The sequence below is a fragment of the Pecten maximus genome, chromosome 1 (genome assembly GCF_902652985.1).
Source record: "Pecten maximus chromosome 1, xPecMax1.1, whole genome shotgun sequence".
Lineage (NCBI taxonomy): Eukaryota > Metazoa > Mollusca > Bivalvia > Pectinida > Pectinidae > Pecten > Pecten maximus.
The window spans coordinates 33,906,613-33,933,361 of NC_047015.1; the positions used below are offsets into that span (position 1 = coordinate 33,906,613).

General features: G+C 36.4%; 2 protein-coding genes and 1 long non-coding RNA gene across 8 annotated transcripts in view; 2 read left to right on the top strand and 1 right to left on the bottom strand.

Moving 5' to 3' along the window:
• The window catches only part of LOC117331130 (protein FAM13B-like), a 61,452-nt gene extending 35,079 nt beyond the window's left edge, over nt 1-26,373 (top strand). For 5 of the 6 annotated variants that reach the window (XM_033889734.1, XM_033889728.1, XM_033889752.1 and 2 more), the window contains 22 exons: nt 272-423; nt 1,228-1,281; nt 1,978-2,090; nt 2,632-2,707; nt 3,023-3,179; nt 3,581-3,645; nt 4,127-4,193; nt 4,483-4,858; nt 5,157-5,289; nt 6,469-6,543; nt 9,447-9,509; nt 17,998-18,059; nt 18,276-18,334; nt 18,965-19,046; nt 20,053-20,228; nt 20,533-20,616; nt 20,751-20,834; nt 22,605-22,688; nt 23,681-23,928; nt 24,361-24,462; nt 24,900-24,954; nt 25,166-26,373. In XM_033889734.1, coding sequence (XP_033745625.1) covers nt 272-423; nt 1,228-1,281; nt 1,978-2,090; nt 2,632-2,707; nt 3,023-3,179; nt 3,581-3,645; nt 4,127-4,193; nt 4,483-4,858; nt 5,157-5,289; nt 6,469-6,543; nt 9,447-9,509; nt 17,998-18,059; nt 18,276-18,334; nt 18,965-19,046; nt 20,053-20,228; nt 20,533-20,616; nt 20,751-20,834; nt 22,605-22,688; nt 23,681-23,928; nt 24,361-24,462; nt 24,900-24,954; nt 25,166-25,234 — 2,436 coding nt within the window. In that variant the 3' untranslated portion in view covers nt 25,235-26,373. The remainder of the gene's footprint in view (nt 1-271; nt 424-1,227; nt 1,282-1,977; nt 2,091-2,631; nt 2,708-3,022; nt 3,180-3,580; nt 3,646-4,126; nt 4,194-4,482; nt 4,859-5,156; nt 5,290-6,468; nt 6,544-9,446; nt 9,510-17,997; nt 18,060-18,275; nt 18,335-18,964; nt 19,047-20,052; nt 20,229-20,532; nt 20,617-20,750; nt 20,835-22,604; nt 22,689-23,680; nt 23,929-24,360; nt 24,463-24,899; nt 24,955-25,165) is intronic. The other variant, XM_033889740.1, reaches the window with a different exon arrangement.
• On the bottom strand, nt 9,842-10,338 carry LOC117331203. The gene is made up of 3 exons (XR_004533446.1): nt 10,298-10,338; nt 10,100-10,243; nt 9,842-9,937 (listed from the first exon to the last, which is right to left on the bottom strand). It is a non-coding gene; the product is annotated as an uncharacterized LOC117331203 (long non-coding RNA).
• LOC117331194 lies at nt 10,717-11,686 on the top strand. Its single transcript, XM_033889795.1, has 2 exons — nt 10,717-11,063; nt 11,221-11,686. Exons 1-2 carry the CDS (start codon nt 10,790-10,792, stop codon nt 11,400-11,402), a joined length of 456 nt encoding a protein of 151 aa, XP_033745686.1. The 5' UTR covers nt 10,717-10,789; the 3' UTR covers nt 11,403-11,686.
• Nucleotides 26,374-26,749: the final 376 nt, after the last annotated feature.

The window sequence follows — 26,749 nt, forward strand, 5'->3', positions numbered from 1 at the left end:
CAAATTGACCAATTGCCAAATAACTGACAACTGTACAAAACAACATTGTAATAAACTGTTTTGCTATAAACATCTTTCGATTATGCCATCAGTGGTATATAGAACAGGTAGTCAAGCCTGTTGGAACTCGGTGATCGGTAGAGTTGGTCGGTACTCCTTGATATTCCTCACCTACAGTACTACAGGTACAGACAGTGATAGCTACAGTTGTGCGATGTTAGCTAGGACTTCAGTAAACATTTGGTAAAGCACAGTGTACATTGTATTGCAGTCCAAACTGGATTATGACAGCACCCATTACCAGGACCATGATGACTGGGATCACAGTGAGGGTTCATCCTCAACTAATCTCCGGCCTGTAAGTCCACGCTTCAGTGACGACGAGTTGGTCGCTGGACGTGCCTCGCCATTCATCCTTGACAGGTAAACCTTGTCAACTTGTTTGTGTGTTTTTTATTCATTGTTAAAAGAATTGCTGGTCAAGTTTAATGTAGCAGGCATGGTGAGGTTGTTTATAACAGTACATAGTCATTTATCTTTTTGTTTTAGACAGGTGCAAAAAAAAATTTCTGAGGTATCCAGTCCAGGCAAAATAAATGGAAGTTATCAAATAAATTTTTTTGAAATAGCGTGTCGTGATGAAGTCTCATCGACAAAATATCTTATGGAGTTGCTTCTATGTTAGTTATGATAAATAATTAGACTTCATAGACTACAGAATAAAAGGTCATATAGTGGATCACTTGATGATTTAAAACAAAATTAGATGTTTAAGGCAGTACGAATCTTAGTTTGGTGGACTATATCAATTATTAACTTGGATGTATATGGGTGATTTGGAAAGGCCTTTGAAATATTGGCACCTACCTTTAATTAAAGTCTTCAATTCAGTCTTTGGCCTTGAAAAAATGACATGTAACATCTGAAATATTTGAAGCTATGAATAATTGTAAAAAAATTATTATCAACAATACCAAAGTACTGATAATAAACTTTCATTAAAATCACAAAATCCTTTACAAAGTCTGAAAAATTTGGTGATAATTCCTAAAATTTCCAGTCAACTCAAAATTGCAAAGTGAAAGTGATACTTTTTTCAGGTTTTTAAATCTTCTCAACAACAATCACTAAAAGTCCTTGAATTAATTATACCTGTCGGGGTCCGAGACCTTGGGTTTGATAGATATGTGTATGACACGTTTTATATGACTGTGTTTTGTGTTGCAGTGATGGTGGATACAGTATAATAGAATCCCCTATACCATCAGCCAGGACATCAGAGTAAGTCTGCTTCTCTATCTCCAGTCCTTTTCATCTCCTTTATAAATATACATCATGTTGATGGTTGACATGTGACATGCTTTTCTTTGTGTTGTGTATTTATGTCAGTTATTTTTACATTGGACTGAGCATATAAGTTAAGTAGGGTCATCATCTCCACTTGTTTGTACCAGGATGAATCATTCGAATGGAAACTCAAAGTTATTCTTCATATCGTAATACGATAACCTGGAAGTAAAAACAAAATATTTGTATCGGGGTTCATGAAGTGATTGTATAAATTTTTAGATCCTTTACATACTGTTTGTCACACAAACTGATGAAGACACAGCAGTTTTTTTAACAGGACTTTTGAATCAGGCATGTTTTTGTTGTATTTCCAAGGATGTTTATGGTGTTTGGATCTTAAGTGTAGAGATATTTACAGGAATTTATTGTAATAACATTGTATGTTTACATATGCTAGAATGTCTGTTGGAATACGCTCAATTTATGTTAATAGTTCAAGAATTTCATTAAATTTGCATTATTGAAATTATGCTAAATTTACAAATTAAGAAGATATTAAATTTTGATTATCAAAATGGATTAAGTTCAAGAAAATCGGGATTTACATGGTGTATTTGGATATAAATGCTTGTTGTTCATATTACACTTATGACAAAATGTTGACTGTGAATGACTTTGACATTTTAGGACGGTGGAGAAAGTCATCACACAGACCATTACAGACACACTATTTGGTGACGAGGACCGATCCTTTGTCCGGGATAGTCTGGACTTCCCAAGAGAGCCTAACACAGAGGAAGGTGAGTTTCAGCACAATTTACATCATTTTTTTAACCTGTTACATTAGTTAGAAATTGCGATATATTTTGTACATTTTGTAACCATTCAGGTGGTCAGAAATTCTTACTTAAATTCCATTATCACTACAGGCCCATTTGGCCCCTTGGTTTGTAAAAACTTATCTTTGTTATACTATGCATCTCAGTTCTTCAGTTGATGTGACACTAAAATAGATTTCCTTATGATCTACATAATATAGGTGATTTCTGCTGACTGTATAAGTGTATGTAATTACGTGATTCCCTGTGGCTGTCACAAGACAGACATTACAGTAGATAGGTTTGTCAAACACATGACCTGTTCATGTACCCAGCAATCTTTCCCATTAACTAGTCTACTGTTACAGTTTTACAACATAGTCCTATTCTTTATTTCTGACTTCGTAAGTCCACAATGACATTTATCAATAAACTTGGCTGTAATTCTCAATTGCTTAGATTAACATTGTAAGGGATTCTGGGTACATCAGACACATCTGTCAGATTAAAGTTCTTTTTGTAGATACAGCAACAGACACATCAATAGGCCAGTCAGGAGGTGTAGGGATGGACACCCAGGAGGACTCCAGTGGTAACAGGTCAGCTTACTATCATAACAAATCAATCTTCAAGACAACCTCAAAGATCTTGGTTTAATTCCATGTTCATTTTAATTTATCTGAGGATTTGTATCGGCTTATTGTTAAGTTTTCTGACTAAAGTCACTTGATATTAAATTCAATGAATGAATATTTCCTGAAAACCATAATACAAGACTTAGCATATGTTGTTACATATGTGGTCAATGGGATTTGTTTCCAGACTGGTTTCCAGACAGGTTGTGACAGCACACAGACCTATACACCATCTGATAGAGTTGGTAGTTTTATTTGAACACTTGAATACTATTTCAGTCGGATGGATGAAGAGGCTGTTCCTGCTGTTCGGGACAGGATCAAACAATTTGAGGACAGGCCATCAGAGGGTTCGGACATTACCAAAGTCAGCAAACAGAGGCCAAGCTCTTCTGCCTTCAATTTCTTTGAAGAGAAGGGGATCATTATCTCACAGGTTGGAAAGTCAGAAGTTTTCAGAAATAGAAAATACTCTTGTTTAGAAACTGATTTCCCCACTGAAAACAACACAACATATATAAAATGTGCATGACATTGCATTCATTGATGAAATTGTAGTAGTCGTCAATTATCAAATATTAATATTCATCTCTAAATAGTGTAAGGAGGATAACTCTAATACAAAACACTGTTAAAAGGTAGCATACCTCCTTAAAGAACAAATCTTGTTTTATTTATCATAAATTGCCATTACCTAGGTAAGTAGACAACTGAATTACACTCTTCTTAACTGACTTTGATTGGTTTGGCAAAAAAATTAAAATGTAAACATATTTCAAGTTTGTAATAAATTTTAAAATAATGAAACACTTTAGAGTTGTATGTTTTGATCATCAGAGACCCAAATATGCTGATAATGAAGACGCTGGTGATGGAAAAGAAAATGGTGATAAAGCAATGAGGTATATATGATAAAAAAAAAAAAATCTTGAGCTTTATATATGACATGATATGTGATAGTACAAGACAGTCTATTGGTCTCATGATGAGAGTTCAGCGTACACTCATTAATTGTGATAGTTCAGGACAGTCCAATGGTCTGGTGACGTGAGTTCAAAATACACTCTTCGTAGTACATGTACAGACAGTCATTTGGTCTCATGACGAGAGTTTAACATACACTCATCGATAGTGATAGGATGTTGATATTATACAAGAAAATTGTTTTAGGATCCAACCATATTGCTGTATAGTCACATTGGATAAGTTGATTTTTTTATTTGACATTTTTGAATTTCGTATTTAGTTTTATCCGTTAAAGTGAGAATGGAAGCATACATGTTTCCCAAGCATTATCTGATACCAACACATGGATGGTTGATCTTATTGTATCTTTTCTTCCTATTTGATGACATTGCATTTAACTTTTTTTTTTCCACGAAGGAGCAGCGAGGACAAAGATGATGACTTTGAAACTGTGAGCAGGAGGAACTCTGGAACACTTTCAAGTGTAAGTGTTAATCTACGAAGTGGTTTGGTAATGGTATCGGGGTGGGGTATAGAAATGTTCATTACAGTGAATTTCTGTTTGTGTACAGTGGTTTTCAGTTTTCAAATAGTGATGGATCATCTTATATCAGTTTGGGTTGATGAGATTCCAGTTGGTGATTGAATGTTAAGTTTATATTTCAGGGATATTTATGTTAATATTTTTGTAGATATCTAAATTTGTTTTTCGGATCTGTTCATGGATAATTTCTTTTGTTTTTTACTATGAAACTGACTGATTTCTGTTACAGTTTAAGAGGCCTGCCGGACCAGCTAACCGACGCTCACCGACCCGCAAACATCGCACCAGTGTCGAGGAAGTGGACTTTGATGAGGACATTGATCAGCTATTGGAAGATACAGGAACTAAGGTAGTGATCGAGACCATACCTCATAACTCCACTCAGAACGCAGCTGCCACCAGGCAGGAGGCAGCTCTTGTCAATGGGGGCATTCCTAAGCCTCGTGTTGCTTTTCTAGAACTGGCCGCAACAGAGATTAGACGCAATGGTGGCTCTCCAAACAGATCTCCAAACAGATCCCCCAACGATTCACCATCAAATAGCCGGAAGCCCTTTATTCCTCCTCTCGATCTCTCCACGCTCCATCAACATATTGACAGCTCAGGTTAGCTATTTTCAGCACACTATTGTATCTAGGGAGGAGTCATACAAATTACCATAGATTTCCATTATATAAAATTTGTTTTACCTTTCCAGTTAGGTAACTAGGAAATAAGTGGAAACAAGATACTGGAATTTTGTTATTTTGTTAGATATGATATATTGATTAACATCCAGATTTTTATGAAATCACTTACAACAATATCAAATCACATTTTATTGTACTTATAAGATTTAGTGAAGTCAGAGTATTCTTGATTACAGGGACGGCATGTGTTGATTGTCTGATTTCTTTTCCACAGATGCTATCCTGGCCCATAAGGGGCAATCGGTGTCATACCTGCGCGCAGAATCACAACTTAATGGTGATGACATCACCGACACTCATGTTGTCATTTCGCCACGTTCAGGCAAACTCAACAAACGCAAATCAGAGTAAGATTTCCTTCCCTGTTGGTTTTCTGGCAGTGTGTATTGTGCTTCTAAAAAACGGTGTTGTTGTGCTTCATATTAAAGTGGGGGAATATTAAGTCTGAAGTTAGGTAAATGAGGTTTGTTTTTTTACAGCTTTTAGTTTGTAGTATGTTTATCTTTACCCTGGATAGGTTAGATAGACTTCTCATATCGAAATTCTTAGACAGATCATTCTGTAGGTGATTAAATTCAGTACAGCCTTGTCTTATGTCAGCAAGTTAAGTTCGTAGATGTTTGTTTTAATCCATTTGAGTGTGTAGAACGTCCATTTTATTCTGTCTTTCTGCATTTCTGTTTAAAAAATGAATGCAATTGATTTTTAAAAAAAAACCACAAATATTGAATTTAATGGCATGTATTCATATAGATGAAGATTGCTTCTCAGATCGGTTAAGAAAGATAATGTGTAATTCTTTTTACAGTACCAATCAACCTCTTGTTATGTAGTTATCTACAGTTTGAGAAATCCTGAAGGTTGATAAATCTCAATGTCACCCTTACTGGAGGGTAATAATGACTTTGTTATAGGTCACTATACATTAAAGTGTGAAAGATGAGATTTAAACACAAGTTTATCTAATCTGTAATGAGAAGAAAAGCTCCTGGAAATGTAAAATATTTTCAACTAATCAATTTCTGCTTGAAAAAATATTTTTAAAAAGAAATTCATTGGCAATGCAAAGATATTGAGTATTTTGGTGTCATTGTCAGCAGGTTTCAATCATTGTGTTCACAAGGTGTGAAAGTTACACTGTAAAATTTTATCATCCTGATATATAAACAGGGGTGTAATTATACCAAGCACAATGTACTTGTAAAATGTATCTAAACCCTCCTCTAAATCATCTATACCATTAACATTTACTAACTCCATGACTATCTATATATATATAGCCGATGATAGCTTTTACATAGCAGTATTGTACCCTCCACTAAATAGTAGCAGTATGGTCGTTGTGTTTGCATACAGCCATTTTGTTCTTCTTTTGAGTTGTGTATTGATGCTTTTAACAGTTGTGTGTAGCAGTTAGAAAATGTCTGGTTTTCAAACATTTGATACATTTGACGGGTCAGTGGTTGATTTGGACGACAACTGTTTTATGAGAATTGACCTAGATTTATGTTGTATCCACTATCTAGTGTGCCTGACAATCATTTTGCTGACCTGGAAGCCCAGCTTTCTCCGAGTGCTTGTCAGACTGGTCTTTCCACGAGGTGAAACTCATTAAATTTTTTGTTTAATGCACCTATTTTTCTAGCACTTTCTCCTAACATTGTGTGGTGTGATATGCTGTACTTGTGCCAACCCTAGACATCTATAGTTATGTATACAGTAGTTACACTCTAGTAACACTTGTGTAACAAAACTATATTATATATTACTGGGAGTGGTGATTAGCCATAGGTTAAAAACTCTTGTTTTTATGGTGTATCATTTACTGTATCATACATAAGAAATATATAGATATTAAAAGTTATAAATTATATTCCATATAAATGATTTGAAACTATAATACTTACTAGCAGACAATAGAATTCCTCATATATTTAATTATGCTAACTCTTCCAATGTCCCCAACATACATAAAGCTTATACAAATATGTTGTTAAAAAAAGCGCATGCTTTAACATGTGCACACTGGGTAATTAGGAAAGCAATACATGTCTCCTGGTGATTTGGATACACAGTATAAATTCTACTTTATTTGGACACAATTAAAATTTAAGCAAAACTATTACAAAATACATGTGTCATGGATGCTTTAAAATGATTTGCAATCAATTAGGCCAGAAGTTTCAGTTTGATTTCTTTTTTTTTTTTTTAATTGTTGAAATACTGTTATACTTTAATTGCCATACCATCCCATATACCCCATTATAACAAAGTCTTGGAAAGCCAGAGTACTCAACCTGAAATCCTTAAGACAACATTTTATTAATGTTAAAAAATGTATACCCTAGATATTTAAACTTTATGTATTTTATGTTAAACCACATGTTTTTGTATCTCCTTATTTTGACATTGTGTCTCAGATTAAAAAAAGTCCCCACTATAAAATAGATCAATAGGACAAACAGGGAAGAATTTTAAATCAATGTTTTTGTGTCACCCAGGGATTAAATGTCAGTGGTGTCCCTTGGTGGCCAAAACAAAGCTTTCTATGTAATATCTGGCGTTCACCTAGGCCTGGAAGACTCGTAACATCATACAGTGCTTCGTTACTGAAAGTGCTTGCTTGGAATTGCTTTTCAGGTCTGGAGGTCAAAGGCCAGGGTCACTTATTATATATAGAAAACTAAATTCTGTATAAAGGTCAAACTTGTTCAGTGCCTAGTTACAGAAAGTGTTTGCTTAACCTTGCTTTCTAGATCTGACAGTCTTAGGTCAAGGTCACTGGTAACCATAAATAGAAAATTGGTTTATCTACTGTTGACCACATAAGCAACACATCCACTTAAGTGTATACAATATAATTCTTATCTTTTAGCATTTTCATATTATACTTTTATTAATTTTCTTTCTTTTCTTTATTGTACTTTTTTCTAGTTTCTAGTATCCTGATTTGCTTACCATTTGTTTTTATTCATACTAGTGATGTTATTTACCCTCTTCAAGTTCAATACACACAATCTTTTAATCTTCATGGGGTATTTTTATATTCAGGAAATGGACCTTATTGCCCTGGTTAAAAGTCTTTGAAGATATCCAGATATTCGGGCTGTCATTATTACATTTTTATTGTCATTTTTTACCCAATTTTTTTTTTTTTTTTTCATCTATAATGTATCACAGGAAGTTTAAAATCATTGTGACATGTATGATGCCATTTTGGTTTACCGGTAGTTCAGTATTTGAAGCTCCAGCAGCTTTGGCTCTATAAACTGGTGACTGTACAATAACTTATCCATAACATCATACAAGATGTCTAGCATTGCTTATTTATGATTAGGATATAACAATAGCACATTTAAATGTCTTCAATCACAAAAACAATTTCCTTTGCTTCATCCATGCTTGTAGATGATTTCCTGGCCGACACATATTGACACTGCTAAGGAAAATATCACCTGCTTATTACACACTACATGTAGGCTTTGAACGTTGGTTGTAAACAGTTTCAGTACCAGAGTGCTTCGAAAATAGAGGTTTTCTTATGTTTTATAATAATCTAAGATGAACATATTTAAATCTGCATTTAGATAAGTAAATTGTACCCATACACCTTCCGTAGTGATTTGTTCATACCTCCATGATTGTAATCAGATATAATTCGTTTTTACAGTATTTTTGATACAAGTAAGTAAGAGGGAAACATTATATTCTAATACACCTGTAAACATATTTAAACACATGCTTTGTTGGGATTTTTTTAATTATTATTATTACACTCCTTTTTGTAATCCAACAAAATATTGATGAGTAAATACTAACTTATGTATAGCACAAGTGATGTACGACTCTAAGTATAAAGCATGTGAAGGAAAAAAACACAAAGACAAAAAAGGAAAAAGCAAGTGTACAGCTTACCTGGGGTCAGAGGTCGTGGAGGTTGGGAAGGTCAGCATTTGTAAGGGTCAGAGGTCATTACTTGCTGCTTACATGCTGATATTTAAATAGGTGCATGGGGTAATTGAAACTAATTTTACCATAAGGTATCTGAGTTTATAACGCTATACTTTACTACCAGTAAACAAAGGAATATGTCACAGGTTACTTTGCTAAATGTATACTCTTTACTACTAGTAAACAAAGAAATATGTCACAGGTTACTATGCTAAATGTATACTCTTTACTACCAGTAAACAAAGAAATATGTCACAGGTTACTATGCTAAACGATAGTAATTGCTTTATATGTTTTAATTAAAATAAAGTATATTGTAATTGACATCATTTGATTTTCACTACTTAATTGAGAGTGATCCAAACCTTAAGAATGATTATCTATCGTCCTCCTTTGTCATACAGGTCTGTACTTGTGTACTGCCTGATCCTGTGTGAGTACTGTGTATGTGGTACAGGCCATCAGTAAACTTGTGTGGATCATTTCAAAACATGTTTTCATTCAAGATGGACATTATCTATTTGATACTAATTGTTTTGTTTCCTTTGGACAGTATTGCTAATACAGACATTCCACCCTCACCCCCTGTTGGACAGGAACAATACAAGAAACACAGGTAGGTCCCATACTCTGTTGTTGATGGTCAGTCGAAGCTCACCACTCCATACCTTTCTTTTAACTGCTTCATAAATATCTGACAGAAATACAAAATGTACTTTAAATGACCATGTTTAGAGTTAGATATATCCCTTTATTAATTCACTATTTAAAGCAATAACTGTATTGATGTAAGTATTAATTATGTAAGTTATGATTATACAGCCACACCTAGTAAAGTGGGGTATAATCTCTATACAGCCACACCTAGTAAAGTGGGGTATAATCTCTATACAGCCCCACCTAGTAAAGTGTGGTATAATCTCTATACAGCCCCACCTAGTAAAGTGTGGTATAATCTCTATACAGCCCCACCTAGTAAAGTGGGGTATAATCTCTATACAGCCCCACCTAGTAAAGTGGGGTATAATCTCTATACAGCCCCACCTAGTAAAGTGGGGTATAATCTCTATACAGCCCCACCAAGTAAAGTGTGGTATAATCTCTATACAGCCCCACCTAGTAAAGTGTGGTATAATCTCTATACAGCCACACCTCTCTATACAGCCCCACCAAGTAAAGTGTGGTATAATCTCTATACAGCCTCACCTAGTAAAGTGGGGTATAATCTCTATACAGCCCCACCTAGTAAAGTGTGGTATAATCTCTATACAGCTCCACCTAGTAAAGTGGGGTATAATCTCTATACAGCCCCACCTAGTAAAGTGGGGTATAATCTCTATACAGCCACACCTCTCTATACAGCCCCACCAAGTAAAGTGTGGTATAATCTCTATACAGCCTCACCTAGTAAAGTGGGGTATAATCTCTATACAGCCCCACCTAGTAAAGTGTGGTATAATCTCTATACAGCTCCACCTAGTAAAGTGGGGTATAATCTCTATACAGCCCCACCTAGTAAAGTGGGGTATAATCTCTATACAGCCTCACCTAGTAAAGTGGGGTATAATCTCTATACAGCCCCACCTAGTAAAGTGTGGTATAATCTCTATACAGCCACACCTAGTAAAGTGGGGTATAATCTCTATACAGCTCCACCTAGTAAAGTGTGGTATACAGTAATCTCTATACAGCCCCACCAAGTAAAGTGTGGTATAATCTCTATACAGCCCCACCTAGTAAAGTGGGGTATAATCTCTATACAGCTCCACCTAGTAAAGTGTGGTATACAGTAATCTCTATACAGCCCCACCAAGTAAAGTGTGGTATATAGTGTTGGGACGATGATCGGTAAAGATCGATTAGCGATCGTTTATAGCATCTCGATGCCGATGATCGATGGCAAACATCAACAATCGATCATCGGCAAATATAAAAAGGTACCGAAACGAACGAACCTCAGTATATGTAATCGAACGCGCCCGTACCAAGATGGCGGCCGCTGAAGAAAATCTAAGGGAAATATACCCAAACCCAGGCTCCAAAACGAAATCAGATGTTTGGAAATTCTTCGGATTTTATAAAATTAATGATAATGAACCACCATCAAAAAAGAATTTGGATACAACGCAAGCTGTTTGCCGTCTATGCCGCAAGATTTACAGAAATACAGGTAAGTTCTAGACCAAGCTAACAAACTCGTACGGCAGACGTAACATGTGTTTCATTTGTAAACTCAAAATTGTATCAGACGTTTAGAACGCTTGTCAGTTGTATATTTATTATCTTTGAACAAGTATCAACTTAATGTTTTCTTCCGTCGTTTTCAGGAAATACTACGAATTTCAGAGCCCATATTGACGGGGAACACAAATTACCGTCGGGAAATTCCACACAATCACGATCAGACAAAGTTGAAACAAAATTAGTTCAACCAACAATATCGGCTGCATTTGTCAAAAGATGTGATGTTGTATCAGGATTTTACAGAACATTATCTACTATCCACTAGTATCTAGCTACCCCAGTAGCCAAATTGCAAAGACAAAAACAAAAACAATCATTTCCAGGGAGATTTGAGTGCATGTATTGTATTTGCATTTGTGAGTTTTTCACCCTTGTTCATGTTCAATAAATGTTAACTATTATTTTCTAGTGAAAAAAATGGTGTGTCAAAAACTGTCAATTGTCTAGTCAAGAATGTTTAGTTATTGGTCTGTTATACTAAATTGATATTGTTTATCAGTTTAATAGCTCAATTGAGCTGTTTTCATTGTTAATAAAAATATTGTTTTTCTTGATTGTAGCTTTTTGTGATTGATGTGTCCTCATGATCAGTAATTAAAATTATTTTGAGGAATCCTCAAATCCCAAAAACATATAAAGTTGGAACACCCCTTTTCTATAGTGCTTAAAGGAACTGGTTAAGTGATTCATTAAGTGGCATTAACATATTAGAGACTTTATCATGTTCAACAGGAAGTTATGTTTCACATACTACAGAGGGGCTGAAGCATACAGTACACATACAACACAAAATAAAGTAAACAAAGGCAGATAACTGAAAACAGTTTATTTCCATGCTAAGTTACTAATATTCAATGGAATTTTAAAGATATTAAAGTTATAAATGCATTGGAAAAGTAAACCGATTATTTCACCGATTATCGGATCGAATAGGGTATCCGATTCCAACCGATGATCGATTATGATTTTCAACCGATTTCCCAACACTAGTGGTATAATCTCTATACAGCCACACCTAGTAAAGTGGGGTATAATCTCTATACAGCCCCACCTAGTAAAGTGTGGTATACAGTAATCTCTATACAGCCCCACCTAGTAAAGTGGGGTATAATCTCTATACAGCCACACCTAGTAAAGTGTGGTATACAGTAATCTCTATACAGCCACACCTAGTAAAGTGGGGTATAATCTCTATACAGCCCCACCTAGTAAAGTGTGGTATACAGTAATCTCTATACAGCCCCACCTAGTAAAGTGTGGTATACAGTAATCTCTATACAGCCACACCTAGTAAAGTGGGGTATAATCTCTATACAGCCACACCTAGTAAAGTGGGGTATAATCTCTATACAGCCCCACCTAATAAAGTGGGGTATAATCTCTATACAGCCCCACCTAGTAAAGTGGGGTATCATCTCTATACAGCCCCACCTAGTAAAGTGGGGTATAATCTCTATACAGCCCCACCTAGTAAAGTGTGGTATAATCTCTATACAGCCCCACCTAGTAAAGTGGGGTATAATCTCTATACAGCCCCACCTAGTAAAGTGGGGTATAATCTCTATACAGCGCCACCTAGTAAAGTGTGGTATACAGTAATCTCTATACAGCCCCACCTAGTAAAGTGGGGTATAATCTCTATACAGCCCCACCTAGTAAAGTGGGGTATAATTTCTATACAGCCTCACCTAGTAAAGTGTGGTATAATCTCTATACAGCCCCATCTAGTAAAGTGTGGTATAATCTCTATACAGCCCCACCTAGTAAAGTGTGGTATACAGTAATCTCTATACAGCCCCACCTAGTAAAGTGGGGTATAATCTCTATACAGCCCCACCTAGTAAAGTGGGGTATAATCTCTATACAGCCTCACCTAGTAAAGTGTGGTATAATCTCTATACAGCCCCACCTAGTAAAGTGGGGTATAATCTCTATACAGCCCCATCTAGTAAAGTGTGGTATAATCTCTATACAGCCACACCTAGTAAAGTGGGGTATAATCTCTATACAGCCACACCTAGTAAAGTGGGGTATAATAATCTCTATACAGCCCCACCTAGTAAAGTGGGGTATGATCTCTATACAGCCACACCTAGTAAAGTGGGGTATAATCTCTATACAGCCACACCTCTCTATACAGCCCCACCTAGTAAAGTGTGGTATAATCTCTATACAGCCACACCTCTCTATACAGCCACACCTTGTAAAGTGGGGTATCATCTCTATACAGCCACACCTCTCTATACAGCCACACCTTGTAAAGTGGGGTATCATCTCTATACAGCCCCACCTAGTAAAGTGGGGTATCATCTCTATACAGCCACACCTAGTAAAGTGGGGTATAATCTCTATACAGCCACACCTAGTAAAGTGTGGTATAATCTCTATACAGCCCCACCTAGTAAAGTGGGGTATAATCTCTATACAGCCACACCTAGTAAAGTGTGGTATAATCTCTATACAGCCCCACCTAGTAAAGTGTGGTATACAGTAATCTCTATACAGCCACACCTTGTAAAGTGGGGTATCATCTCTATACAGCCACACCTAGTAAAGTGGGGTATCATCTCTATACAGCCACACCTTGTAAAGTGGGGTATAATCTCTATACAGCCACACCTAGTAAAGTGGGGTATAATCTCTATACAGCCCCACCTAGTAAAGTGTGGTATAATCTCTATACAGCCCCATCTAGTAAAGTGTGGTATAATCTCTATACAGCCACACCTAGTAAAGTGGGGTATAATCTCTATACAGCCCCACCTAGTAAAGTGTGGTATAATCTCTATACAGCCCCACCTAGTAAAGTGTGGTATAATCTCTATACAGCTCCACCTAGTAAAGTGGGGTATAATCTCTATACAGCCACACCTAGTAAAGTGTGGTATAATCTCTATACAGCTCCACCTAGTAAAGTGGGGTATAATCTCTATACAGCCCCACCTAGTAAAGTGTGGTATAATCTCTATACAGCTCCACCTAGTAAAGTGGGGTATAATCTCTATACAGCCACACCTAGTAAAGTGGGGTATCATCTCTATACAGCCACACCTAGTAAAGTGGGGTATAATCTCTATACAGCCCCACCTAGTAAAGTGGGGTATAATCTCTATACAGCCCCACCTAGTAAAGTGGGGTATAATCTCTATACAGCCACACCTTGTAAAGTGGGGTATAATAATCTCTATACAGCCCCACCTAGTAAAGTGGGGTATGATCTCTATACAGCCACACCTAGTAAAGTGGGGTATAATCTCTATACAGCCCCATCTAGTAAAGTGTGGTATAATCTCTATACAGCCCCACCTAGTAAAGTGGGGTATAATAATCTCTATACAGCCCCATCTAGTAAAGTGGGGTATGATCTCTATACAGCCCCACCTAGTAAAGTGGGGTATAATCTCTATACAGCCACACCTTGTAAAGTGGGGTATAATCTCTATACAGCCACACCTAGTAAAGTGGGGTATAATCTCTATACAGCCCCACCTAGTAAAGTGTGGTATAATCTCTATACAGCTCCACCTAGTAAAGTGTGGTATAATCTCTATACAGCCACACCTAGTAAAGTGGGGTATAATCTCTATACAGCCACACCTAGTAAAGTGTGGTATAATCTCTATACAGCCCTACCTAGTAAAGTGTGGTATAATCTCTATACAGCCTCACCTAGTAAAGTGTGGTATACAGTAATCTCTATACAGCCACACCTAGTAAAGTGGGGTATAATCTCTATACAGCCACACCTAGTAAAGTGTGGTATAATAATCTCTATACAGCCCCACCTAGTAAAGTGGGGTATAATCTCTATACAGCCCCACCTAGTAAAGTGTGGTATACAGTAATCTCTATACAGCCCCACCTAGTAAAGTGGGGTATAATCTCTATACAGCCACACCTAATAAAGTGTGGTATACAGTAATCTCTATACAGCCACACCTAGTAAAGTGGGGTATAATCTCTATACAGCCCCACCTAGTAAAGTGTGGTATACAGTAATCTCTATACAGCCCCACCTAGTAAAGTGTGGTATACAGTAATCTCTATACAGCCACACCTAGTAAAGTGGGGTATAATCTCTATACAGCCACACCTAGTAAAGTGGGGTATAATCTCTATACAGCCCCACCTAGTAAAGTGTGGTATAATCTCTATACAGCCCCACCTAGTAAAGTGGGGTATGATCTCTATACAGCCACACCTAGTAAAGTGTGGTATAATCTCTATACAGCCTCACCTAGTAAAGTGGGGTATAATCTCTATACAGCCCCACCTAGTAAAGTGGGGTATAATCTCTATACAGCCCCACCTAGTAAAGTGTGGTATACAGTAATCTCTATACAGCCCCACCTAGTAAAGTGGGGTATAATCTCTATACAGCCCCACCTAGTAAAGTGGGGTATAATCTCTATACAGCCTCACCTAGTAAAGTGTGGTATAATCTCTATACAGCCCCATCTAGTAAAGTGTGGTATAATCTCTATACAGCCCCACCTAGTAAAGTGTGGTATACAGTAATCTCTATACAGCCCCACCTAGTAAAGTGGGGTATAATCTCTATACAGCCCCACCTAGTAAAGTGGGGTATAATCTCTATACAGCCTCACCTAGTAAAGTGTGGTATAATCTCTATACAGCCCCACCTAGTAAAGTGGGGTATAATCTCTATACAGCCCCATCTAGTAAAGTGTGGTATAATCTCTATACAGCCACACCTAGTAAAGTGGGGTATAATCTCTATACAGCCACACCTAGTAAAGTGGGGTATAATAATCTCTATACAGCCCCACCTAGTAAAGTGGGGTATGATCTCTATACAGCCACACCTAGTAAAGTGGGGTATAATCTCTATACAGCCCCATCTAGTAAAGTGTGGTATAATCTCTATACAGCCACACCTAGTAAAGTGGGGTATAATCTCTATACAGCCACACCTAGTAAAGTGGGGTATAATAATCTCTATACAGCCCCACCTAGTAAAGTGGGGTATGATCTCTATACAGCCACACCTAGTAAAGTGGGGTATAATCTCTATACAGCCACACCTCTCTATACAGCCCCACCTAGTAAAGTGTGGTATAATCTCTATACAGCCACACCTCTCTATACAGCCACACCTTGTAAAGTGGGGTATAATCTCTATACAGCCCCACCTAGTAAAGTGGGGTATCATCTCTATACAGCCACACCTAGTAAAGTGTGGTATAATCTCTATACAGCCCCACCTAGTAAAGTGGGGTATAATCTCTATACAGCCACACCTAGTAAAGTGGGGTATAATCTCTATACAGCCCCACCTAGTAAAGTGGGGTATAATCTCTATACAGCCACACCTAGTAAAGTGGGGTATAATCTCTATACAGCCACACCTAGTAAAGTGTGGTATAATCTCTATACAGCCCCACCTAGTAAAGTGTGGTATACAGTAATCTCTATACAGCCACACCTAGTAAAGTGGGGTATAATAATCTCTATACAGCCACACCTAGTAAAGTGTGGTATACAGTAATCTCTATACAGCCCCACCAAGTAAAGTGGGGTATAATCTCTATACAGCCACACCTAGTAAAGTGTGGTATAATCTCTATACAGCCCTACCTAGTAAAGTGGGGTATAATAATCTCTATACAGCCACACCTAGTAAAGTGTGGTATACAGTAATCTCTATACAGCCCCACCAAGTAAAGTGGGGTATAATCTCTATACAGCCACACCTAGTAAAGTGTGGTATAATCTCTATACAGCCCTACCTAGTAAAGTGTGGTATAATCTCTATACAGCCTCACCTAGTAAAGTGTGGTATACAGTAATCTCTATACAGCCACACCTAGTAAAGTGGGGTATAATCTCTATACAGCCACACCTAGTAAAGTGGGGTATAATAATCTCTATACAGCCCCACCTAGTAAAGTGGGGTATAATCTCTATACAGCCCCACCTAGTAAAGTGTGGTATAATCTCTATACAGCCACACCTCTCTATACAGCCCCACCTAGTAAAGTGGGGTATACAGTAATTGCTATACAGCTCCACCTAATAAAGTGGGATATATAGTTATCTGCATCTGCCTGTTGTAGAAAAAAAACCTTATATGGATTTCTTAAGTACCTCTCAACTGATTTAATTCATATACATACATGATTACATATGATCAAACCAAACTCAACAATTTATTTGATTTCTTTGGTCACCAATTAAGATTAAAGGGTCAAAGGTCCTACTTGACAACTTTTGAACTAAACTGCTCCTCAGTTTGGTTTGGTTTGTTGAACGTCCTATTAACAGCCAGGGTCATTTAAGGGCATGCTGGGTTTAAATGTAAACTTTATTTATTTTACAACCATTGCAAACAAGTTATATTAACATATATTAATCATGCTTGTTTGCCTGATTGGAAGCGCACCAGGGGTCTTACTGTGGGAGGAAACCTGGGGAAAACCCACGAGGTCGGGCAGGTGACCCCATACTTTTTCACGTCCTATTGGGGAATTGAACCTCAGCTGCCTAGGTGAAAGGCAAGTGTGTTACCACTGTGCCACCCGACGTGCTGGGTTTCGGAGGTGGAGGAAAACCGGAATACCTGGGGTAAAACCACCGGCCTATTGTCAGTACATTGTACCAGGCAACTGCCCCACACGGGTTTCGAACTCGCAACCCAGAGGTGGAGGGCTAGTGTTAAAGTGTCAGGACACCTTAACCACTCAGCCATCGAGGCCCCCTGCTCCTCAGTGCCATGTTAATATCATACTACACCATTTACTGATGCGGGAGGTGGCATCATATCCATGTGATATCCCACCCACTTCACTTTTATTCACTGAGAAATCTTTTTACAAAAAAATGTATGTTTTCTGTTTCAGTACTGGCAGTGCAGATGATGAATATACAGTCAAACTTAGAATGTATACTAAGAAAATCCAAGGTGAGTACAAGGAATAACTGCTTATGGCCACATTCAGCACTATTATGTACTGAAGGCAGATGTGCTATTGAGATAATTTAAAATATTTGATTTTAAGATCTTAAATTTATATAGAACATTAATTTTATTAATGTAACATACCTAGTTACCTTCTTATAATAATATATATACCATGTAGTAATATAACTAATGGAATCATTGTTCATTATTTGCCAGGTCTAAAGAAGAAAATTAGGCACTATGAAGAAAACTTTGAAAGAGAAAATGGCTTCAAGGTATATGAAGTGTGCAAGTTATATCTTCAACAGAGCATAGTTATCCTTACCATAAGAATTCCTACTGGACTCTAAAGGAAACCAGATCTTTTTCTTGAGATTTGATTGTCAGATACCTCAAATATAATTTTCTATGGATTAATTCATCAAATGTTTTTGCTGAATAAATTGAAGGATCATTATTGCCTAGAATAGACCATTGGGCACAGATTGTTTGTAGCATAGATTCATTATTCCAATTGGGCACAGATTGTTTGTAGCATAGATTCATTATTCCAATTGGGCACAGATTGTTTGTAGCATAGATTCATTATTCCAATTGGGCACAGATTGTTTGTAGCATAGATTCATTATTCCAGTTTGAGAAATTCTTTGTTAAATGTTTCAATTAGAACTGTAATTCATCATTAAAACACTTCCTTACTTTAACTTATGTGTACAGAGAAATCAGTATTTTGATATTTAAAATGGAGACCACCTTAAGGATGTGTTGAAGTGGTCTTCCATTAAAGGTGGTGTTTTAATTCAGGTTCATTTGTCATAAATATATTGCAATGATGAGTTTGAAAAGACTTCACAAAAGTAGAGCAAAAGTGGAGAGAATTTTAAAACTACATTTTTAACTCTCAGCCATCCCACGTGGACAAAACGAACAAACCTGAGGTGAAGAGGTGGATGGGAGACATCACAAAGGCCAAGAAAGAGATCAAAAGTAAGTGGGAAATTGTCATTGCATGTCCAAATTTGAATTACTGCCATTGAACTATATCTGTGGACGATAAAAGTGTAACACATTTGTGATCAGTATCAATTATACATTATCCCATACAAATAAACCATGGCTTCTGGAAGAAAAGTAGGCAGGATTTAGGCCTTTTGAACGACACCATCTTGCTGTGCTATGTGCTTGTGTGTCCAGCTATGTACATGGGTTTAACCATGTAGGGAGAATTCAAACTTATGGTTGAATGCAAAATAAATAACCATACCAATAAAGATTGTGGACTTAGTCACAACAGTACTGGTACAATCAGTGGCCTGATCATGGCAATACACAAATATATTCTATCTGTAATCTGAACAACAAACGATATGCACTGTCGATATTATTGATCCACTAGATATTCCATATTTCTATTTCTGTCACTATTTTGATGATGACTTTATGTGTGAATACAAAATCATGTGCCGAATTTCATTTTCTGGTTTTGTTAACATTATATTTGAACATAACCTACTTAAAGTACCGGTATAGCCAATCGCCACCGCCTTGTACAGTGGGAATATGTGGCTTTCTGATTGTGTCAGCACATTCAATATAATCAACACTGGTCATTTTCTACAGATAGGGTTAAACGGCAGTAAAAACAAGTTGTCAGGTCAAGTGTCTTAGGAAGCTAGGTATTTAGTGTAAGCTGCCTTAGAATATTTTATTGGCTGAGTGAGCAGCTATGAGCTATGAATGCAATCGCCTGTATTTTGTGTCATCCATGATATGTTTTGTTCACGCTTTATATAAGTATATCATTCATGAGGTGTCCAAAGTAATATTGCTTCATAAAACATATACTACAGTACATCTGTAACAGGAATGTTACTAAGAGGATCTGTTGACTTGGTATGCACATATATATCGTCAACGTAATTCAGTATCAGACTGGAAAATTTGTTTTATCTTATACTGCTATTATATAAATCAACTCCTTCCTGTTTGTCAGAGCTGAAAGAGGAGGCCGAGATGGGTAGTAGAAGTCGACATGGGAGTGGTACCTCGTCCAGCGGTGAGAGAGGTGAGCCCCCAGATCTCCCTCCCACCATGGAGCAGACTCTGATGGCCATTCTACAGAGACTGCAGGAAAAACGCAAGGAGGTTCAACGGCCGGAGGATGTCAATGTAAGTAGACTGAACAACATGTCATGTAAAGACAATTGTCAGACTACAACAGTTGCCCATATTCTTAGGACATGGTGGTGATGTCGGGAATTTAAGCTACTGACGTAAACTAAATATTTGCACAGTATGTTTAAGGGATTATTGCAATAAAGATAACGCTATTACATTTCTGATTTGAAAGTTTGTTTCCTATGTCATGTATATATGCTGTATAGTTATTACTCGTAAAATTGAAGGGGGATAATATTTGACAGTTTATGTTTTCTACTGCCTGATTGCTACAAGTGCCTGTATTTTGTTGTAGATTATGAACAGAGAACAAGTACAGGATGAGAAACTGTCCGTGCAGAAAGCTTTGTTACACTTTGAAAGCATTCATGGCCGACCAGTAAGTTTATTATTTAGATCATGTTAAATACCTTAAGAAATATATCCATGAAAATTAATTGATGAAATGTGTGGATTGTGAATTAAGATGTATATGAAGTTTTTGAAAATTTATATAAATCTATTTCCTCACAGCGGACAAAGGATGATAAAGACCTCATGCGGCCACTGTATGATAGATACAGAACTATTAAAAGACTGCTGTCAAAACCCTCCTCAGTAAGTAGCACTACTGCAATAACTGATGTCAAAAGCCTCCTTAGTAACTAAATACTATGGTCAAAACCCTCCAGCTCCTCAGTAAGTAAATCTGCTGTCAAAACCCTCCTCAGTAAGTAACTCTGTTGTCAAATGCCTCCTCCATAATTAAATACTATCGTCAAAATCCTCTAGCTCCTCATTAAGTATTCCTGCTGTCATAACCCTCCTCAGTAAGTAACACTACGGTAAAAACTGATGTCAAAACCCTCCTCAGTAAACAACATTTCTTAGGGAAAAAAACTTCTTCTGTCAGTAAGTAATACCAGTTATGAACAGCTGATTCTCAGTCTGGCATGCATTGTACTAGTCTCCCCAGCTAAATGTTCCATCGGTGTGCCACCTTTTCAGATTGCATTTTCATCTGGTTTGAAGGAGCTTGTGCCATGGTGTGGCCTTTGTCGTCCATGAACTTTTTCTTTAAATTGCTACTCGGCATAAAGAACTGAATGGATTTTGACCATATTCAGTTAGAAGCATAATTGGGGAAGTTGAACAAAGTTTTTGTAATTGGTGCCCCTTGGGTCAGATGCATGGGACTGATGGGGGAAATAGAGGAAAGTCCTTTAAATTGCTACTAGACATAGAGAACTGATTGGATTTTGATCAAATTCATTGAAAAGGGTAATTTGAGGAAGGGGAACAAATTTTGCATATAAGATGTCTCTGGCCCCCAAGGGCAGAAGGGGCCAGGCCCAGGATTGGAAATAGTGGTATTTCCTTTCAAACACCATTAGTCATGAACAACATAATGGACTTTGACCAAGTTTGATATGAACCATCCTTGCATGAAGAAGAACCAAATTTTTATGAACGATGGATTTGAACCCAACCTTACCCAGCCCAAGCTTACTTAGGGTCCAAATGATAGGGGTAATTGAGCAAATTATTTGAAATCCTTCTTCTGTAGAATTGTAGTGTTTTTCCATAATCACTGTAAAATCCAAGTGAGTGATACATGCCCTCTTGGCCTCTTGTTCAATCATTAGTTTAAATGCAGTCATCAGCTCGAACTGCTCTTGGTCAAATTATTACCTTCTCAAACCATGAAAATGTTGGAATAACCTGGCATTTCTTTTACTTTTATCAGAATTGAACATACTTTTCAAAATCAATTTTTAAAATGTTTAAAACATAACATGGACTAATATGGTAACTTTACGAATGATTTCAAGGCCTTTTTACTTGGACTTTTAATTCACCCTCGTGGTTATATATATATTCTAGTATGTACATGTAGTTTTGTGTGAATAAGGTGGTACAGTGTAATATAATCTCTTGACAATTGTCACAATCATCAGCTCAATTTTTTCTCCAAATATGTCTCTAGTTTGTTTTAAAGCATTCATTCAACATTGTTATACTTTTGCATTATGGATTTTTTTTTACAACAACCAACCAGATTCAATTTCCTCCATTCCTTGTTTTGAAAAGAATGGTTTGTGTCCCTTGGATTACACTGGTTTTTTTTTGCATGATCAATGAAATTATTAAATTGGTATTTCTTGTATGAGATTTTAAGAACTCTTGATATTTTTTTAGCTGTGCCATTGAAATCAAAGTTTGGAAATTAAGACATGATAACTTAGAAATAAAGTTATGATAACTTGGAAAAGAAGCAATAAATTCAGTATGGATAGCCTTTGTTATTCATACTCATAACTTAAGTGGTGGCTGAACTTTGCATGTGAAGTATTTGTAAGCATGGTGTTTGAAACCTTTACTTTGTAGCCACGAGATAAAAGTGAGCTCCAAACCGTACCGGAGGACCAACCATTTGAACTCAATCCTGCTGATGCCCGCTCTTCCAAGTTTGTAAGTCATGTTTCTGTAGCTTGTCACACATTGCATTGTTAAAACTAACTTTATAAGGAAATAGTATTTATTGTTTTAATATATGGAACTCTTACTTTTAAACAAAGAATGATCACAATAGAACCAACAATTTGTCGAACAACAGTCGAAATTGATTTGGTTTTCATTTTAATCTTTTTTTTTTTTTTTACAAAATAACTGAGTTGATACTAATCATGTTGATTTGTCCTTCTTAAGTTATCTTAGCATGGCAGCACTTTCTCCCCCAAGTGTTAGTGTAATCAGATTATAATGCTTACTGTCTTGTTTGATACATTGTGTTAATATTTGTTATCAATAAGGAGTTAATGTGTGTTATCAATAAGGAGAGGCTGTTGTCACAACCAGCTACGGATGAACTATTCCAGTTGCTTAAATCATTCAGAGCTCGATTTTCAAGTAGGGTGGATACTGAAGTCCTTTAGTTGTATATTGCTATTTAACAAGAGTATGTTGAAATGTACATCCAATATTTTTGTAACATGACTCTTTATTTAACTCTTTGGCCAATTAGTTCGAAGTTGACGGTTTAAAAGATACTTGCATTGAAATTTGTTTTGAAAATTTATAGACTTCAAGAAAATAAAATGTTGACATCTGAAAAGTATGAGACATTGCACATTTCAAAATTCTTTTATGTGAATTGTATATAAAAAAAAGTTCCTTATAAAATTGAATTAAGCATTGAGATGGCCTTGAATATGATTAGACCAGAACTTATGCACCCTGTCAAGGCTTGACTGTATGCTGTACAATTTGGCTGTGTATAATGTAACTGCATTATTGACCTATGTAATTACCAGGTACATGTACATCATCAGCAATTTTATTGTCTCAAATCAATATGCTCTTGATTTTTTCAGCTTAAAATATCAGATGGGTAAGTGGGATCTCAACATGAAAAATGTCAATGTTATTAGTTTCTGTATGTAACTGATCATTTTTATGACTAGATAAATCCTATCCATGTGCCGACGGCAGATGTTGAGGAGGAGGAGGATGGTGGGGGACTAGAGGTACTAGGTACCATGGACTTTGCTGTCACTCGGGATTTCTCCATCTTAACGGATCCACTACGATCAACAAACAAAGCGAATGAGAAAAGGAATGGTCATTCTCCAAAAGTGAAAAGAAAACTTGACCTCTCAGATGAAGATATCATTTCTAAAAGTGCAGAGTCAAACCTTCATGAAATGTCTGTGTAAGTCAGCTGAGAACAGTAGAAGTGCTTTTTATTGCTAAGTTATTATTCTGCCATGCAATGAAATTTCTTCTTTCAAATGAAATTGGAATACATATACAAAATCCATGATCATAGTTACAAGTTAAGAGGTAGTGTGTCATTTTCTAATGTAGATTATTGCAGAACATGAATGGCTACTGGTAAGGTGTGGTTTTTATTGACAAGACCAAAAATTACTTTGAATACATATCAGAGGTGTAGAATCTGTGTCTTATGAGCTGATGATCTGTGTTTACATGTTTACATGTGTTAACATGTTTATTTATACCTGATTGTAAGAACAGATTGTTTGATAAATATCCTATTAGGTGGACACGTCACTAAAATAATTGCTTTTAATTTTCATCACTGACATTTGACTTATTTTGAATATGACTTTTTTCATTACAGGCCAGAACTTCAAGATGAACTGATTAGGTCCCGAGGGGAGAAAAAACGTTTAAGAAGATTACTCAGGAATTTTGAAGAGGAATTTTTAAAGAAAAATGATAGGTATATTGGATATTTTGATTGAAATGTTTCGTAATAATTGTATTAATTGAAACTGTTGTTTACAGTAGTGGAGTATTTAGCATTTTAAGATGAATGGTACCGCTGTATCAGTTGTAGTAATAATGAATTCCAGTTTTGGACATCTATGTCAGTTTACTTACAGAAAATGAAACAACAACAACAACAAAAGTTCTGGTTGAGAGTTTCTACTGGTATTTTGATGATACCTAACAATAACTTGATGAAGTTTATGACTGGTAGTCTGATCCAGTAGTTCATTATTTTTTCCAAATGTTACACAAGTACAGCTGTACTATCAAATATGCTGTAAATTTTAGAATGGATATTTTGATACTGGCTTTTATAGTGTTTAGTATAATGCATTGTATATGTAATTTTATAAGTCATATTTATGTAAAATATTTTTTCTTTTATAGAAAAGTCCAGAGAGAGGACAGAATTCCTTTGCAATCAGAATATCAAGGTTACAAGGTAATTTTACAACCCTTTATCAAGAAACCTTTTTATGTACACAGGAAAATTAGTAAAATATGAAGTTTTGTTATTAGATTTTAACCTGTTCCTTTATTATGAAGTACTGAATATGAAGGCAAAGACTAGTTATATAGACACACAGACAGTTTTTCAATGTGTAATTTCATTTTATGAACAAATTATATTAATAATTTCTTTTAATTTTCAGCAAACGAAGGCCAGATTAAAGTTGTTAGAAGCATTGATCTCTAAATATCAACAGTCCTCAGATGCGTAGCGAAGGAGTTCTTTCCCCTTTTCATGCGATAAACATTGTAGTGTATTTTCCGTATGTGGCCATTTCCTGTGGTACCAGCCTGACCACGCTATTTCCTGTGAACTGGTACAGATCTCACGAGACATTTCCTTAGGATGATGCTAACCTAACAAAGCCTTTCTCGGCTGAAACAGTTGCTGCTTCTGTGAATACCAGTACAAATTGCACTATCTTGCTTAGCATGTGAAAGCATAGTAGAAAAACTCTCAACTCTATGTGGGACACCCAGCGATTCAGGAATGTGTAACACTGGATTTCTCTACTTTCTCTGTGAATACCATTACAGTGGCGCTATCCTGCTCAGTATGTGACAGCTAAGGAGTAAAACTAAGCTCTTTTTGTGAAGTCCAACAATTTACGAGGTGTAATATAGAACTATTACCTTATATTACCTTGAAGATCCTACACAACCGGCTGTTGTAAGCAGATCATTGATAAGGACAAAGTTTTGTTGGTCCAGCTAGTATTTGGGTTTCTTTGTCCTTTGGCATCTTGGTCCTTGGACTAAATTTGTAGTCCTACTGAATGTATGCAGCTAGGAGTGATTCACAAGATAGAACATAGCATACTATCCCAGCTTTAATAGGGAAATTAGACTGCTGATTTGGTCTTTGATATAGAAAATAACATGTCATTTTGTTGGAGGGTAAAAAATTTGCTGAAGACAAGAATTCAATTTGCACCCTGGCAAGTATTTGTCACAGGAAAACATCAATTCCATCTTAATTTCCTGTTCATTTCATAGATTGGAAAACAACAATTGGATCCAGGTTCTATTTGTTCATGATGTATTATAAAACATTACTAAAGTTTATAAACAAAGACAATTCAGCTACAGAAAAAACCCAAAGAAATCACTGTTGTTTGTAGCAAAAATGTCTTGATTGTTCATAGCCAGGTTAGACTACCAGACAAAATTGGGACCTTGCCAGCCATCTGAAGGATGTAAAATTAAGTTATCCTGTAAGGAGGTAAAACACGTTCTATTTATTGGAGTTGACAAACTAGAGTGATCATATCACATACCAGATGACATTGAGAAATGCATTGTGTAAGTAACACATATGTATAACTACATGTGTGCTATATGTATATTTTCATGATGATGTTTTTAATTTTGAAGTATTTGTGTAAGGTTGTTGAAAGAGGAAGTGTTGTGAGAGATAGTAATGAATGTAACAAGCTTACATGGCTGTGATCGACACCTAAAGGATCTTTTTCTGTCACTTTTACCAAAACACTTATAGTCTGGTGTTAATACAAGTTATGGTTATAAGGAGATAGCCCTGTCTATTGGAACAGACTGTGTTAATACAAGGGTTATAAGGAAATAGCCCTGTCTATTGGAACAGCAGGGAGAACTTTGGTTTGGCCACTGTCTTTTCAAGAAAGACCAGATGCTGGCTATTGCTTACCCAGTAATGCAGATGTGTTTTGGTTGAGTTACAGAATATTTTCCTTTAAGTTATATTCAGT

Coding starts and splice junctions, on each gene's coding strand:
- LOC117331194 (XM_033889795.1), top strand. CDS start 10,790: ATGGCAAACATCAACAATCGATCATCGGCAAATATAAAAAGGTACCGA. Junction 11,064..11,220: donor CAAGATTTACAGAAATACAG/GTAAGTTCTAGA, acceptor CGTCGTTTTCAG/GAAATACTACGAATTTCAGA.